This window comes from Papio anubis, chromosome 10 (assembly GCF_008728515.1).
Source record: "Papio anubis isolate 15944 chromosome 10, Panubis1.0, whole genome shotgun sequence".
In the NCBI taxonomy this organism is placed as follows: Eukaryota; Metazoa; Chordata; class Mammalia; order Primates; family Cercopithecidae; genus Papio; species Papio anubis.
The window spans coordinates 86,660,550-86,676,181 of NC_044985.1; the positions used below are offsets into that span (position 1 = coordinate 86,660,550).

At 38.7% G+C, this 15,632-nt stretch overlaps 1 protein-coding gene across 10 annotated transcripts in view; it reads right to left on the bottom strand.

Annotated features, from left to right (window-relative positions):
• The window catches only part of ICA1L (islet cell autoantigen 1 like), a 95,821-nt gene that overhangs the window by 24,138 nt on the left and 56,051 nt on the right, over positions 1-15,632 (bottom strand). For 9 of the 10 annotated variants that reach the window (XM_017946803.3, XM_017946802.3, XM_017946798.3 and 6 more), the window contains 2 exons: positions 13,175-13,264; positions 2,405-2,479 (listed from right to left, as the gene is read on the bottom strand). In XM_017946803.3, coding sequence (XP_017802292.1) covers positions 2,405-2,479; positions 13,175-13,264 — 165 coding nt within the window. The remainder of the gene's footprint in view (positions 1-2,404; positions 2,480-13,174; positions 13,265-15,632) is intronic. The other variant, XM_017946804.3, reaches the window with a different exon arrangement.

Genomic DNA, 15,632 nt, shown 5'->3' on the forward strand with positions numbered 1-15,632 from the left:
GCTACTTGGGAGGCTGAAGCATGAGAATCGCTTGAACCCAGGAGGCAGAGGTTGCAGTGAGCCAAGATCACACCACTGCACTCCTGCCTGGGTGACAGAGTGAGACTCCATCTCAAAAAAAAAAAAAAAAAATCAACAACCATTCCTAATAAAAATTCTTAAGAAAGTAAGTATGGATGGATGCTTCTTTAACATTATGAAATATATCTGTGTCCAAAGCCAGCATCTTAGTTAATTCAGAAATATAGGCATTTCCACTAAAGTCAGGAAATGTTCACTACTAGTTAACATTGTTCTAAAGGTAGTAGTCAATATAACTAAACAGGAGAAATCTATGAGTTGGTAAGGAGAAAAAACAAGACAATCTCTATTTTCAGATGACATGACTCAAATAACAAAAGAATTCAGCTGTATGCCAGGATATAAAACTAACATGCAAAAGTGAATAGCATTCATATATACAAAATAACTAATGAAAAGATATAATGGAAAAGAAAACCCCATTTACAATAGCAACCAGAAAGATAAAATACATAGAAATAAACTTAACAGGAAATATTCAAAACCTGTATGAAAAAAAAGTCTGAAAGATATACAAGTAAACTTTAACAAACGGAAGGATGTCCCTTGTTTTTCATGAGGATGTCTCAAGATGATCAGCCTGTCAGTTTTCACATTTAATGTGATTACAATAAAGTATCGAGCTTTTTAATAAAGCCCCACAATTTTATATTCAAATTGAAAAAATAAACATGCAAAAATAGCTAAGAAAATAATAATAAAAAAAAAAGGAGGGGGGCTTCTAGCCTTACCAGATACTAAAACTAGAAGAAAGTTTCTGTAATTAAAACTATGTGGGCTAGGCACGATGGCTCACTCCTGTAATCCAGAGGTGGGCGGATCACCTGAGGTCAGGAATTCAAGACCAGCCTGACCAACATGGAGAAGCCTTGCCTCTACTAAAAATACAAAATTAGCCGGGCATGGTGGCACAAGCCTGTAATCCCAGTTACTTGGGAGGCTGAGGCAGGAGAATCGCTTGAACCTGGGAGGCAGAGGTTGCAGTGAGCCAAGATTGCACCATTGCACTCCAGCCTGGGCAACGAGGGCAAAACTCCATCTCAAAAAAAAAAAAAAAACTTGTGGCACTGGTGCATGCACACACCATTTGAAATATAAAGAAAGTCTAGAAATACATCCAAGTGGAAATAGAAATATAGTATATGACAAGATGTTATCTCAATACTAGGACAAAGATGGCATTTTAAAAAATTACATAAAGGGCAGGGCGTGGTGGCTCTCATCTGTAATTCTAGCACTTTGGGAGGCTGAGGTGGGCAGATCACTTGAGGCCAGGAATTTGAGACCAGCCTCTCCAACATGACGAAACCCCATCTCTACTAAAAATACAAAAAATTAGCTGGGCGTGGTGGCGCATGCCTGTAATCCTAGCTATTTGGGAGGCTTAGGCACAAGAATTGCTTGAACCCAGGAGGCAGAGGTTGCAGTGAGCGAAGATCATGCAGCCTGGATGTCAGAGCAAGGCTGTTTAAAAAAAAAAAAAAAATTGTATAAAGGATAGCCTTTGGGGGGGGGAAAGGTAACATTTGATCTATTGCTAACACTGTACACATGAATTAACTTCAAATGAATTCAAGATCCAAATGTAAAAAATAATACTACATAAATACCAGAAGAAAGCATAAGAGAATTCTTCTATACTCTGAGTTTAGGAAAAGCTTCCTGACTATGACTAAAGTCCAGATCCAATAAAAGAAAAGATTAACCAATTGGACTGTATTTAAAGCTTAAAAAATTTTTTTTTAACTTAAAAAAAATTAAAGAAACAAAGTCACAAGACAAATGACAAACTAGGAGAAAATGTTTACAACCTAATTGCTTGAGAAAGATATTCAAGGTAGTTATTTAATGCTTAGGAAGTACCTTAAAGTTGATTTAGTCTTGATCCTCATTTTACAGATAAGGAAACCCGATGTTGGGGGCATACTTTTGTTTCTTAAATAGTGATTTTAATGTATTTAATGTTGAACGACATTTACTATTTTGCTAGTATCTAATGACACTAGATATACAAACAATTGTATTCATTCATTCAACAAATATTTACTGAGTGCTTATACTGCTGGTGGCTGAGATACGTGAGACAGAAAAGCAGACACAGCCCTAGCTGTCCTGGTTATACGGATACATTCTGATAGGGCCCAAACATACAAAACAAATAATTATTTAATTTCCATTGTGATGTGCTACAAAGTAGAAGCACATAATTGCATTCTTATATAGAGACCGAGACAGTTTCTAATGTTAAGGAAATAAATGTTAAATAAAAATTGAAGAATTTTAAAGAATCATTCATATGTAGAGTGAAATGATTATTTCTTACCATTTTCAGAGTTAGAAAACTGAGGTGCTCCAAATTCTCTCATTTGAGAATGTGTTTCCTTGTGATCTTTGTTTGCTAAATTAAAAGCACACAAAAGAGAATTTGAACAAGAAGAAATTCAGCAAGCTTATTTACTGTAATATTTTATCATTAGGTCAAGTGTTCAATTGACCAAATCAGAATCTAAAACATACAAAAGGGAAACATAAAAATTTAAATAATCTTATATATAAAAATCACATTTGTGTGTGTATATATGTGTGTGTGTGTGTATATATGTGTATATAAAAATAATACCAGAGGTATTCAGGTTCTCTATTAAGTCTCTGTCCCCTTGAAATGTAAGTTTTCACGTTCCAAAGCCTATTCCTTCCTTGTGGAGCTGTTCTTATTCTATACTCTCTGATAGGTCATTTTATATTTGTTCTGCCTGATCTCCATGCCTTGACACTCTGACACAATGGATGTTCATTTTACATTGAATGAATGAATGTGGTCTACGATTTTATTATTGTTTAATTGACAAAAGTATATAATTTATCACATACAACATGTTTTGATATATGTAATACATTGTGAAATGACTAAATTTAGCTAATTAACATTTGTATTACCTCACATACCATTTTTTGTGGTGAGAACACTGCTCTCTTAACAGTTTGTTGTTGTTGGTTTTTGAGACAGAGTCTTGCTCTGTCGCCCCAGGCTGGAGTGCAGTGGCACAATCTCGGCTCACTGCAATCTCCATTTCTGGGGTTCAAGTGATTCTCCTGCCTCAGCCTCCCAAATAGCTGAGATTACAGGCATGCGCCACCACACCTGGCTAATTTTTATATTTTCAGTAGAGATGGGGTTTTGCCATGTTGGCCAGACTGGTCTTGAACTCCTGACCTCAAGTGATCCTCCTGCCTCGGCCTCCCAAAATGCTGGGATTACAGGTGTGATCCACCATGCCTGGTCTCTCTTAACAATTTTCAAGAATATATTGTTATTAAATACAGTCACCAAGTTTTACAATAGATCTTTTGAACTTGCTCCTCTTGTCTAGTTGAAATTTTGTATCCTTTGGCCATCTCCACAGTGCCCTCCCCACAAACTACCTACCACTCTACTCTCTGCTTCTGTGACTTCAGCTTTTTAGATTCCACAAGTAAGTGAGATCATGTGGTATTTGTCTTACTGTGTCTGCCTTATTTTATTTTGCATAATGTCCTCTGGGTTCATTCATTTAGTCACAAATGACAGGATTTCCTTCTTTTTGAAGGCTGAATAGTATTCCATTGTGTACACATGCCATAATTTTATCTATCTGTTCATCTGTTGATGAACACTCCATATCTTGGCTATTGTGATTAAGGATATGGTCTACTTTTTTTTGAGAAAGGGTCATGCCCTGTTGCCCAGGATGGAGGGCAGTGGCGTGATCAGAGCTCACTACAGCCTCCAACTCCCAGGCTCGAGAGATCTTCCCACCTCAGTAGCTGGGACTCCTCCCAAGTAGCTGGGACTATAGGCGTGTGTCACCATGCCTGAATAATTTTTTAAAATTTTTTGTAGAAACAGGGTCTCACTATGTTACACAGGCTAGTTTTGAACTTCTGGGCTCAAGCAATCCTCCCACCTTGGCCTCCCAAAGTGCCAGGATAGCAGGTGTGAGCCACTATGCCCGGACAAGGATATGGTTTACTGTTAACAATCTGTACATATTTGTGGGGCACATGTGAATTTTTGCTATGTGTATATAATGAGTAGTGGTCAAGTCAGGGTATTTAGTGTGTTTGTCATTTGAGTACAGTATATTTTTGTTAATAACCATACTCTGCTATCAAACCTTGATATATTCCTTCTATTTAACTGTTTGTATCTTTTAACTTACCTCTCTTCATCCCTCTCTCTGCCCCCACCACTCACCCTTTTCAGCCTCTGTTATCTATTTTTCTATTCTCTACCTGCATGTGATCAAAATTTTTAGCTCCCACATACAAGTGAGAATGTGTGATATCTGTCTTTTTGTGCCTGTCTTATTTCACTTAAGATAATGACCTCTAGTTCCATCCATGTTGCTGCAAATAATAGAATTTCATTCTTTTTATGGCTGAATAGTTTCCATTGTGTATATATACTACTTTTTCTTTATTCATTCATCTACTGATGGACACTTAGGGTTGATTCCATATCCTTGCTATCATAAATACTAATGCAATAATTGTGCAAGTGCAAGTATCACTTTGATATATTAATTTCTTTTCCTTTGGACAGATAACCACTAGTGGAATGCTGGATCAAATAATTCTATTTTTAATTTTCTAAGCAATCTCTATACTGTTTTTCATAGTGGCTATACTAGCTTACATTCCCACCAACAGTGTATAAGAGTTCTCTTTTCTCTGCATCCTCACCAGCATGTGTTATTGCTTGTCTTTTTAATAATAGCCATTCTGACTAGGGTAAGCTGATATCTCACTGTGGAACTGATTTACATTTCCCTGATGATTAGTGATGTTTAGCACTGTTTCATATACCTATTGACCATTGGTATGTCTTCTTTTGAGAAACATCTACTATTGATGTCCTTTGCCCACTTTTTAATGTTTATTTTTCTTGTTGAATTATTTGAGTTCCTCGTATATCCTGGATATTAGTCCCTTGCTGGAAGAACAGTTTGCAAATACTTTATCCCATTGAAGAGATTGTAGCTGCACTCTGTTGATAATTTATTTTGCTGTGCAGAAGATTTTTAGTTTAATTAAGTCCCTTTTGTCGATTTTTGGTTTTGTTCTTTGTGCTTTTGAGGTCTTAGTCATAAATTATTTGCCTAGAAAAACATCCAGGAACATTTTCCTTAGGTTTTTCCCTCATATTTTAATAGCTTTGGGTCTTACATTTAAGTCCTTGATCCATTCTGAGTTGATTTTGTATATGGTGGGAGATAGGGGTCCAGGTTCATTGTCCTATATGGGGCTATTAAGGATATGGTCTAGTTTTAATTCAAAGGCTGCTTTATTTATTTTATTTTTTTTTAGACAGAGTCTCACTCTGTTGCCAAGCTGGAGTACAGTGGTGTGATCTAGGCTCACTGCAGTCTCCACCTCCTGGGTTCAAGTGATTCTACTGCCTCAGCCTCCCGAGTAGCAGGGATTACAGGTACGCACCACCACAGTCAGCTAAGTTTTTTTGTATTTTTAGTCGAGATGGGGTTTCACCATGTTGGCCAGGATGGTCTCGATCTCCTGACTCCGTGATCTGCCTGCCTTGGCCTCCCAAAGTGCTGGGATTACAGGTGTGAGCCACTGTGCCTGGCCTGCTACTTTATTCTTTTAAAAACTGGCCATAGCAATAAGTAGCATCTCCACATTTTTCACTTAAACTAGAGCTTTAGTAGTAATGATCTCACAGGAAAAGAAAGATCACCCACATGGCAAAAGATAGCATACTCTTTTGTGATCAAAACAGCACTGTCTTGTGTGTTTTTAAACGTTTTAAACATTTAAAAGGTCAAATATACAAACCAAAACCTCCATAGGCAAAACTCTACTAAAAAATTACTTACAAGTTTTGAGCCTACATATCAAGACAAAAATAATTGTGCCCTATTGCAACAATGGGAGCCAGTTTTTGAGAGTCAGTTTTCTACATAATCCAGTTTGTATACATTGGATTTCATCTCTATGTCATTTATTTACTCAGTACAGACACACGTAGAGACAAAAAAAAGTATATGATTTTTACACTTTCTAACATCTTCAACTATTATTAGGGCCATTTAAAAAAATGAAATGTAAATTTCTTCTGCATACAAGGGTGGACAGTGTTGCTGTATGGAGAGCTTAAAGGATGTAATGCATCTAAGGACAAGAAAGTAATAGCTCTATTACACGATTATTAAAATTCTATGCTCAGTTTGGGATAGTATAAAAGAATATTGGAAAAGTAAAAAAAGGTAAAAGCAACCAAAGTAACTGAAAGGAAAACACATTTAAAAAGAAGATTTCAGTAAGTCAGGGTGATTTAACCTTAAGATAAGGAAGCTAAAGGATGAATTAGATTTTAAGTTCAGATACATAATATAAAAATGTTAGAAATGTACAGAAGATTTAAAATTTTTCAAATGGACTTTATCAGTAAAGATTTTAGTTGACTATAGGGGAAAAAATAGAGGAGAAAATCTAGGAATGGAAAAGAGATACCAGAGGTGGCTGGAGAAAGAAGTGAGAAGAAGAATCCTGGTTGTGGGGAAGGGAACAGGAACTGGTGACCAGAGGCAGAGTCACATCAGGGAAGGTTTCAGGCTACGGAAATAGAGTTTGGGGAATGGAGAGATGTGTTAAAGGATCTTTAAGGAAATGACTCTGGATAAGATGAAGGGTAACCTCTGTTCTCTCTCTTTCAATAATGATCTGCTTCACCTTACAGTGCTTTTGGTATGGATTCATGTAATTTGGTTTCATTTTATTTTAATGCTACAGATGGATGAAATTGGGATTAAGATAGGCAGATGAGTGAGAAAGGTCTAGCTCAAAGGCCTAGTTTTTTATTCCATTATATGAAACACCATTTGAGTGAATACCTCAGAGCATAAATGTTTGAGGGCATTTCTAATTACTTCCTTAGTAGAGGTCTTAAAGTAAAATTGCTCAAAGTCTGGGATGTTTACATTCTTCAGAAAATTTGTCCCATCCTTGCTAAATCTATAAAATACACTTTTTTTCTCTGTTCTCCTGGCTTCTCTACATAAAATATAAGTTTAATGCATTGCTGGACTTGTTAGAAGTAAACAACAACAAAAATGTAAGCTGAAACCAGAGCCAGAAAAGAGAAGCAGCAAGCAAAGAAGAAAGGCAGGTATGCTGTGGGCAATGCCTGTGCTGACACTGCCAGACAAGGCCCTTGGCAAACACAAGGAAACTGAGCTGAGCCCACAATTCCTACATTAAAATAAAGGCTCTGGAAGAGGGTTAAAGTGAGTATTAACCTTTAACCCTCTTGTGAGGCTGTGAGTATTCCTTGACTCTGGAAAGCAGATAATTTTCTTTAGCAAAAAATTATCTAGGCCTCTAGGAGTCCCACAGATTAAGAGCAAACAAATATTGGCTGGTATTCACAAATCACTAAAGAAACAAGCTACCACAAGAACGCTGGGGTAAACCAAAATAATAGATTTAGACCCCCCCAAGGACTTCAAATATTTGTATTTTTGGATATGGATGTGAGTCAAAAAGTGAGAAAGAATGAGGCACTATAAAAATTAGACAAATTTATAAAACAACAAATAGAACTTTTATAAATAAAAAGTATAGTTGTTTAGGGAATGAATCCTCGGTGTATACATTAAACAGTAGATTAGATGCAAGAGGGGACAATTAGTGAGAAACAGATCTAAAGTACTTACCTAGAATGTACTGTAGAGGGAAAGGGGGATGAAAACATGAAAGAGAAGTTAAAATATATGAGGAATTAATGAAAAGGTCCACCATAAGCTTATTAGAGTTATGGAAGCGGAAAATAGAGAAAATGAGGAGAGAGAATAATTTTAAAGATAATAGTTGAGTCATGCATATTTTATCACAGTAAAAAAAATAATGGTTGAGCAGTTTCCAGAACTAGTAAAAGACACAAAGAAATACAATTTATACCAGCAAAAATTAAAAAATTAAAATTGCACATTTAGATACACTGTACTGAAAGAACACATCCTAAAAGCAGCCGGATACACAAGTTGAATTAGAGCAAGACTCTGTCTCAAAAAAAGAAAAAAAAGTATCTAAACTAAAGGAGGTAGTCAAGGAGAAGGGAAAATGAACTCACAATGAAGATCTGAAATATAGAAAGAAATAGTAAGACAGGAAAAATATTGGTAAATCTCAGTATTTCTTTATAAAACAAGAATGATGTTCTAATTTGTAGAAAATTAGAAAAATCAGAAATGGAAATAAAATGGATAACTTTCAAATTAGTAAATGGCAGGGGTGGGGGAAGATAAAGAAAACTTTTAAAGCAAATGAAAAAAAAACCTCAAATAGTTCAAAATGAATCAAAACAGGAGACAAAATAATGGGATTGGAAGGACAAAACAAATGGAAAACAGAAAATACAGGTCCAAATATAGTGACAATAAACATAAATGGACTAAACTCGCCAAAAAAGAATGACAAGGTGACATACTGGGCTTTTTTAAAAAATCCAACTAAACCTTGTTTATGAGACGTATCTCAGTTAGAAGGAGGGCTAAGCATGGTGGCTCACACCTGTAGTCCCAGCACTTTGGAAGTCCGAAGTAGGCAGATCACCTGAGATCAGGAGTTCAAGACCAGCCTGGCTAACATGGCGAAACCCCATCACTACTAAAAACACAAAAATTAGCTGGGTGTGGTGATGACTGCCTGTAATCCCAGCTACTCAGGAGGCTGAAGCAGGAGAATCACTTGAACCCCAGAGGCAGAGGTTGCAGTGAGCTGAGATTGCGCCACTGCACTCTAGCCTGGGCAACAGAGCAAGACACCATCTCAAAAAAAAAAAAAAAAAAAAAAAAAAAAAAGACATGGGAAGACTGAATGGAAAAGGGATACTAAGAGAATATTATTTAATCAAAGAAAGCTAGTTATGCTCTACTAACATAAAGGAGACTTTAAGCCAAAAATTCATTATATTATTATTGCGAGACAGGTTGTACTCTGTGGAACACACTGGAGTGCAGTGGAGCAATCTTGGCTCACTGCAGCCTCTACCTACCCACACTCAACTGATCGTCCCCCCTCCGCTTCTGGAGTAGCTGGGACTACAGGTGCACGCCACCACACCTGGCTATTTTTTGTAGAGACAGGGTTTCACCATGTTGGTCTCGAACTCCTGGGCACAGGCTATCCGCCTGCCTCAGCCTCCCAAAGCGCTGGGATTACAGGCATGCACCACCACACCTGGCCCCAAAAAGTATTATTAAAGCCAGAAAGGGTCACTGTATAACAATAAAAAATTAATTCACCAAAAAGATATAAAAATTCTAAACTTGTATATACCCCTGTAGAAAGAAAAAAGTTTCCTCTTCAAAGTTTCCCTTCTCGTTAAAAAAAAAAAAAAAATCATAAGTGTTAAAAATAATACTTTCTTTAAAAGAAAGACTTTTAAAGACTAACTTCCTTCAAGCCTCCTTGCATTGTGCTAATAACTCTTTGTTAAGCCCTAATGTAGCTGTCAGACATGCTCATAGACACGTAGTACACTCTATATCCTTGTACCTTACCCAAGATATTTGTGCTGGGCATGCTCATAGGCACATTCCAGCTCGCAGCCTTTGCCCCTTCCCTATTTGGCATAAGCAACTTCCTCTTTTCCTTTATTCTCCCTTGCCTTTACCTATTTAGAAAAATTTTAAACCGTTAACCAATCGGGTTCAGTTTAGATTGTGAGGTCTGGCTCCAGCCAATGGAGACAGGACACAGTAGCAGGGACAAGCTGCATAAGGGATAAAAATTGCTTCCTTCCTTTGTTCAGGTGTGCTCTCACCATTGTTCCATCTGCAATGAGCACCCTTTCTACAAAAAGTAAAAATTGTCTTACTAAGAAAATTAAATTTATGTTCAAATGCTATTTCTTTGTGGCACCAAGAAACAAACATTTCTAATGCCCCCTACCCCCAGATCCTCAAAATACATCAAGTAAAAGACTCCAGGACAAAGTTGAAAATCTAGTTTAACAGTGGAAGATTTTAAAACACATTTCTCAACAAGCAAACAAAAATTAGTAAAGATATAAAAGACATAGAGCATCACAAATAACAATCTTGATTTAACAGATATAAATAGGCTCCTGCATTCAACAGTTTGAGTATACATTCTTCTCAAGAAATATGAAACATTTACAAAATTTGACTACTTGTTATTCCATAAAGAAAAAGTTCCAATAATTCAAAGAATCAGTGTCATAAGAACACATTCTCTAACCATGATGCAACTTGGTTAAAATCAACAACAAAAATTTTTCTATTTCCATAGTTTGGCAATTTCAGAAACACACTTCCAAATCAAATCACTCACGGCCATGGGTCATGGAAGGTGGAATGAAAATTTTTAAATAACTGAAATTGAATGATAATGAAAATACTATATATCAAAATTTATGGATCTTCATACAACAGATTCATTAATAAAAAGGAAGGAACTCCTGATACAGGCCCCATCATGGATGAACCTCAAAAGCATTAAATGAAGTGAAAGAAGCTAGACATGAGAAGACCACATATTGGATGATTCTATTTATAAATGTCCAGAAAACACAAATTCATACAGAGAAAAAGTAGAGTAGTGGTTAGCTAGGGGTGGGAACAGGGATTATTGCAAATGGGCATAAGAGAGCTTACTGAGGGAATGAAAATGTTCTAAAATTGATCAATGGAAATGGTAGTGCCACTCAGTAAGAAATTAAAAATCACTGAATTATACACTTTAAATGAGTGAGTTTCATAATATATAAAGTATATCTTGATAAAGCTGTTTTAAAAGAAAACTTGTAAGATATAGGAAAATTAAAATTTTGAGGGAAATACAGCCTTAAAGAAAGAAAGATGGCTGGGCATGGTGGCTCACATCTGTAATCCCAGCACTTGAGCAGGCTGAGGCAGGAGATCACTTGAGGCCAGGAGTTCAAGACCAGCCTTGGCAACAAAGCAAGACAACAACAACAACAACAAACCAGAAAGAAAAATATCAAAGTAAAGAGAAGAAAATAATAAATATAGGAACTAAAATTTATAAAACCGAAAATAAAGATTCAACAGAGAGGATTAACAAAGTCAAAAGTTGGTTGGCTAAAAGAATAATAATAATAAACCACTGGCAAGATTAATCAAGAAAAAAAGAGAAGGAACAAATGAATATCTGAAATTTAAAAGGGGAGATAACTACTGACATGGCAAAATTTAAAAGATAAAATAATAGCATGAATAGATGTTGAGACTACAGCAATGTTCGTTATATTTCCTTTGTGACTTAAAAAATGTTCTGTATTTGTGGGATATAGGATCATATGCAAATGCAATTAGCTAACCTTTTGAACATATATTTTGAAGCTAGGTTAGGTATATGAGTTCATGATTACAATGGTCTCTTACATTGTTTCTTTTATCAGTATAATCTATTTATGTGTGTACTTGAAAATACCTCGGCCGGGCACTGTGGCTCACACCTGTAAATTCCAGCACTTGGGGAGGCTGAGGTGGGCAGATTGCTTTGAGCCCAGAGGTTCGAGATCAGCCTGGGCAACATGGCAAAACTCAGTCTCCAAAAAAAAAATACAAAAAAATAGCTGGGCAAGGTAGCACACACCTATAGTCCCAGCTACTCAGGAGACTGAGGTGGGAGGATCACCTGAACCCGGGAAGTCAAGGTTGTAGTGAGCCATGACTGTACCACTGCACTCCAACGTGGCTGACAGGAGTGAGACTCTGTCTCAAAAAAAAAATAAATTAAATATTCTTTCTTTTATTTATTAGTCACTTACTATGTGCTATGGAGTTTGTCAATATTACCTCTATCCCTAATGTCCCTGGTAAGATAGGCATAAATAACTCCTATTTCAGATGACACAACTGAGAGAGCCATAAATGATATGTTTTAAAAAGCCAGGATCCAAACTCAGATTTTTCTGTTTCCAAAGCCTGTACTCTTCTTTACCACCGTGGTTCAAATGTATTGTGACTGTATATGTAACATGTATTTATTTTTTAAAAACAACACAAATTTCAGTATGAGGGAAAACTCAAAACTTAATCATGCAATCCTATAAACTGGACTTTTGCATTTTAAAGCACCTATCTTTGGGGAGAGAAGGCAGTGCAAGCTGGCTTAATAGAACTCTCCAGCCATCATTTCCCCTCTATACCCCACAGGAACACCAAATTGAACAATTATCCATACAAGAAAGAACCTTCATAACAACTAAACATTGGGTGAGAGATCACAGTACCTGGTTTTAACCACATATCACTGAAAGAGGCAAGGAAGAAGATAGGAAAGACAGTGTTGAATTGCCAACACCACCATTCCACCATCTGTTGGCAGCGGCCACATGGTGTGGAGAGAGAATCTATGCTTGTGGGAGGGAGAGTGCAGTGATTGTGGGACTTTGCATTAGAACTCAGTGATGCCTGCCACAGCTGAAAGCAACATGGGGCAGAATTCAGCCAATACTCACAGAGGGGGCAGTTAGACCAGCCCCAGCCAGAGGGGAACCACCCATCCCACTGGTCAGAATCTGAGTTCCAGCAAGCCCCACCATGGCAAGCTAAAGCACTGTGGGGTTCTAAATAAACTTGAAAGGCAGTCTAGGCCACAAGCACTGCAATTCCCGGGCAAGTCCTGGTGCTGTGCTGGGCTTGGAGCCAGTGGAGTTAGGGGACATGTGACCTAGTGAGATATGAGCCAGCCAGCCAGCCAGCCAAGGAAGTGCTTACATCACCCCTCCTCCAATCCCAGGCAGTGCAGCTCACAGCTCCAGGAGAAACTCCTTTCCACTTGAGGCGAGGAGAAAGGAGAGTAAAGGGGACTTTGTCTTGCAACTTGGATACCAGCTCAGCCACAGTAGGATAGGGGAGAAGGTAGAGTCCCAAGGCCCTCATTCCACGCCCTAGCTCCCAGATCACATTTTTAGACATACCCGGTGCCAGAAGGGAATGCACTGCCTTAAAGGGAAGGACCCAGTCCTGGAAGGATTTATCACCTGATGACTAAGAGAACCTGGGCCCTGAATAAACATCAGCAGCACCCAGGCAGTACTCACCATGGGACTTGGGTAAGACCCAGGGCTGTGCTGGCTTCAGGTGTGACCCAGTGCATTCCAAGCTATGGTGCCCACAGGGACAGACTTCCTCTGCTTGAGGTAAGGAGAGGAAAAAGTAAAAGGAACTTTTTATTGCAGCTTGGGCACCAGCTTGGCCACAGTGGGGCAGAGAACCAAGAAGTCACCTGGGGTCCTCAGTTCTAGCCCTTGGCTTCTGGATGGCATTTCTGGACCTGCCCTGGGCTAAAGGGGGGCCCACTGCCTTGAAGGGAGAGTCCTAAACGTGGCAGCATTCACCACAAGCTGACTGAAGAGCCTTTGGGCCTTGGGTGAATATCAGCGATAGCCAGGCAGTACCTGCTGCAGGGAGAGACTCCTTCCACATGAGGGAAAGGAGGGAAGAGTGGGAAGGATTTTGTCTTACAGCTTGGGTGTCAGCTCAGGTGGTGTAGAATTGAGAACCAAGCAGATTCCTAAGGTTCCTGACTCTAGGCCCTGGCTCCCAGATGGCATTCTGGTATCTGCTGTAGGCTGGGGAGTAGCTTGCCGCCCTGAAGGGAAGGACACAAGCCAGGCTGGATTTGCTTCCTGCTGATGGTAGAGCCCTTGGACCTTGAGTGAATATTGGCAGTAGCCAAGCAGTGGTAACTGGGGGCCCAGGGTGAGACCCAGTATTTTGCTGGCTTTGGAGAAACTCCACGTGTCTGGGGGAAAGTAAGGGAAAAGAACAAGAGTCTCTGCCTGGTAATACAGGGAATTCTCCCAGATCTTACCCAAGACCACCAAGGCAGTATCTCTACAATTCTGCAAGAGCCACAGCATTACTGGGCTTGGGGTGCCCCACCCCCAATGCAGATACAGCTATCATGACCAAAGATTTAGATGATAACAACTCAGTGCTCTTTGAATACTTGGAAAACTTTCCCAAGAAGGACAGGTACAAACAAGCCCAGACTACAAAGACTAATAAATATGTAACTCTTCAATGCCCAGACATCGACAGATATCCACAAGCATCAAGACCATACAGGAAAGCATGACCTCACCAAACAAACTAAATAGTGTACTAGTGACCAATCCTGAAGTGACAGAGATATGTGACCTTTCAGAGAGAGAATTCAAAATAGCTGTTTTGAGGAAGCTCAATGAAATTCAAGATAACACAGAAAAGGAACTCAGAATCCTATCAGATAAACTTAACAAACAGATTAAAATAACTTTTAAAAATCAAGCAGAAATTCCAGAGTTGAAAAATTCAACTGATATAGTGAAGAATGCATCAGAGTCAACAGGAGTATTGATCAAGCAGAAGAAAGAATCGGTGAGTTTGAAGACACGTTATCTGAAAATACAGTCAGAGAAGACAAAAGAAAAGAGAATAGGCCAGGTGCAGTGCCTCATGCCTGTAATCCCAGTACTTTGAGAGGCCAGGTGGGTGGATCACCTGAGGTCAGGAGTTCAAGACTAGCCTGGGCAGCATGGAGAAACCCTGTCTCTACTAAAAATACAAAATTAACCAGGCATGGTGGTACATGTCTGTAATCCCAGTTATTTGGGAGGCTGAGGCAGGGGAGAATCGTTTGAACCTAGGAGGCAGAGGTTGCCGTGAGCTGAGATTGTGCCATTGCACTCCAGCCTGGGCAACAAGAGCAAAACTCTATCTCAAAAAAAAAAAAAAAAATTGGGCGTGGTGGCAGGCGCCTGAGGCAGGAGAATCATTTGAACCTGGGAGGCAGAGGTTGCAGTGTGCCAAGATTGTGCCACTGCACTCGAGTCTGGGCAACAGATTCAAATTCTGTCTCAAAAAACAAAAACGAAAAAAGAATAAAAAACAATGAAGCATGCCTACAGGATCGAGAAGACAGCCTCAGAAGGGAAAATATAAGAGTTATTGGCCTTAAAGAGGAGGTAGAGAAGGAGATGGGGTAGAAAGTTTATTCAAAGGGGGTAATAACAGAGAACTTCCCAAACCTAGAGAAAGATATCACTATCCAAGTACAAGAAGGTTATAGAATACCAAGCAGATTTAACCCAAAGAAGACTACCTCAAGGCATTTAGTAATCAAATCCCAAAGGTCAAGGATAAAGAAAAGATCCCAAAAGCAGCAAAAGAAAAGCAACAAATCACATACAATAAAGCTCCAAAATGTCTGGCAGCAGACTTTTCAGTGGAAACCTTATAGGCCAGGAGAAAGTGGCATGACATTTAAACTGCTGAAGGAAAAAAACTTTCACCCAAGAATAGTATATCCAGCTAAAATATCCTTCAAAAATGAAGGAGAAACAAAGACTTGCCCAGACAAAACAAAAGCTGACGGAGGCCGGGCACGGTGGCTCACACCTGTAATCCCAGCACTTTGGGAGGCCGAGGCAGGCAGATCACAAGGTCAGGGGATCTAGACCATCCTGGCTACCCCGGTGAAACCCTGTCTCTACTACGAATACAAAAAAAATTAGC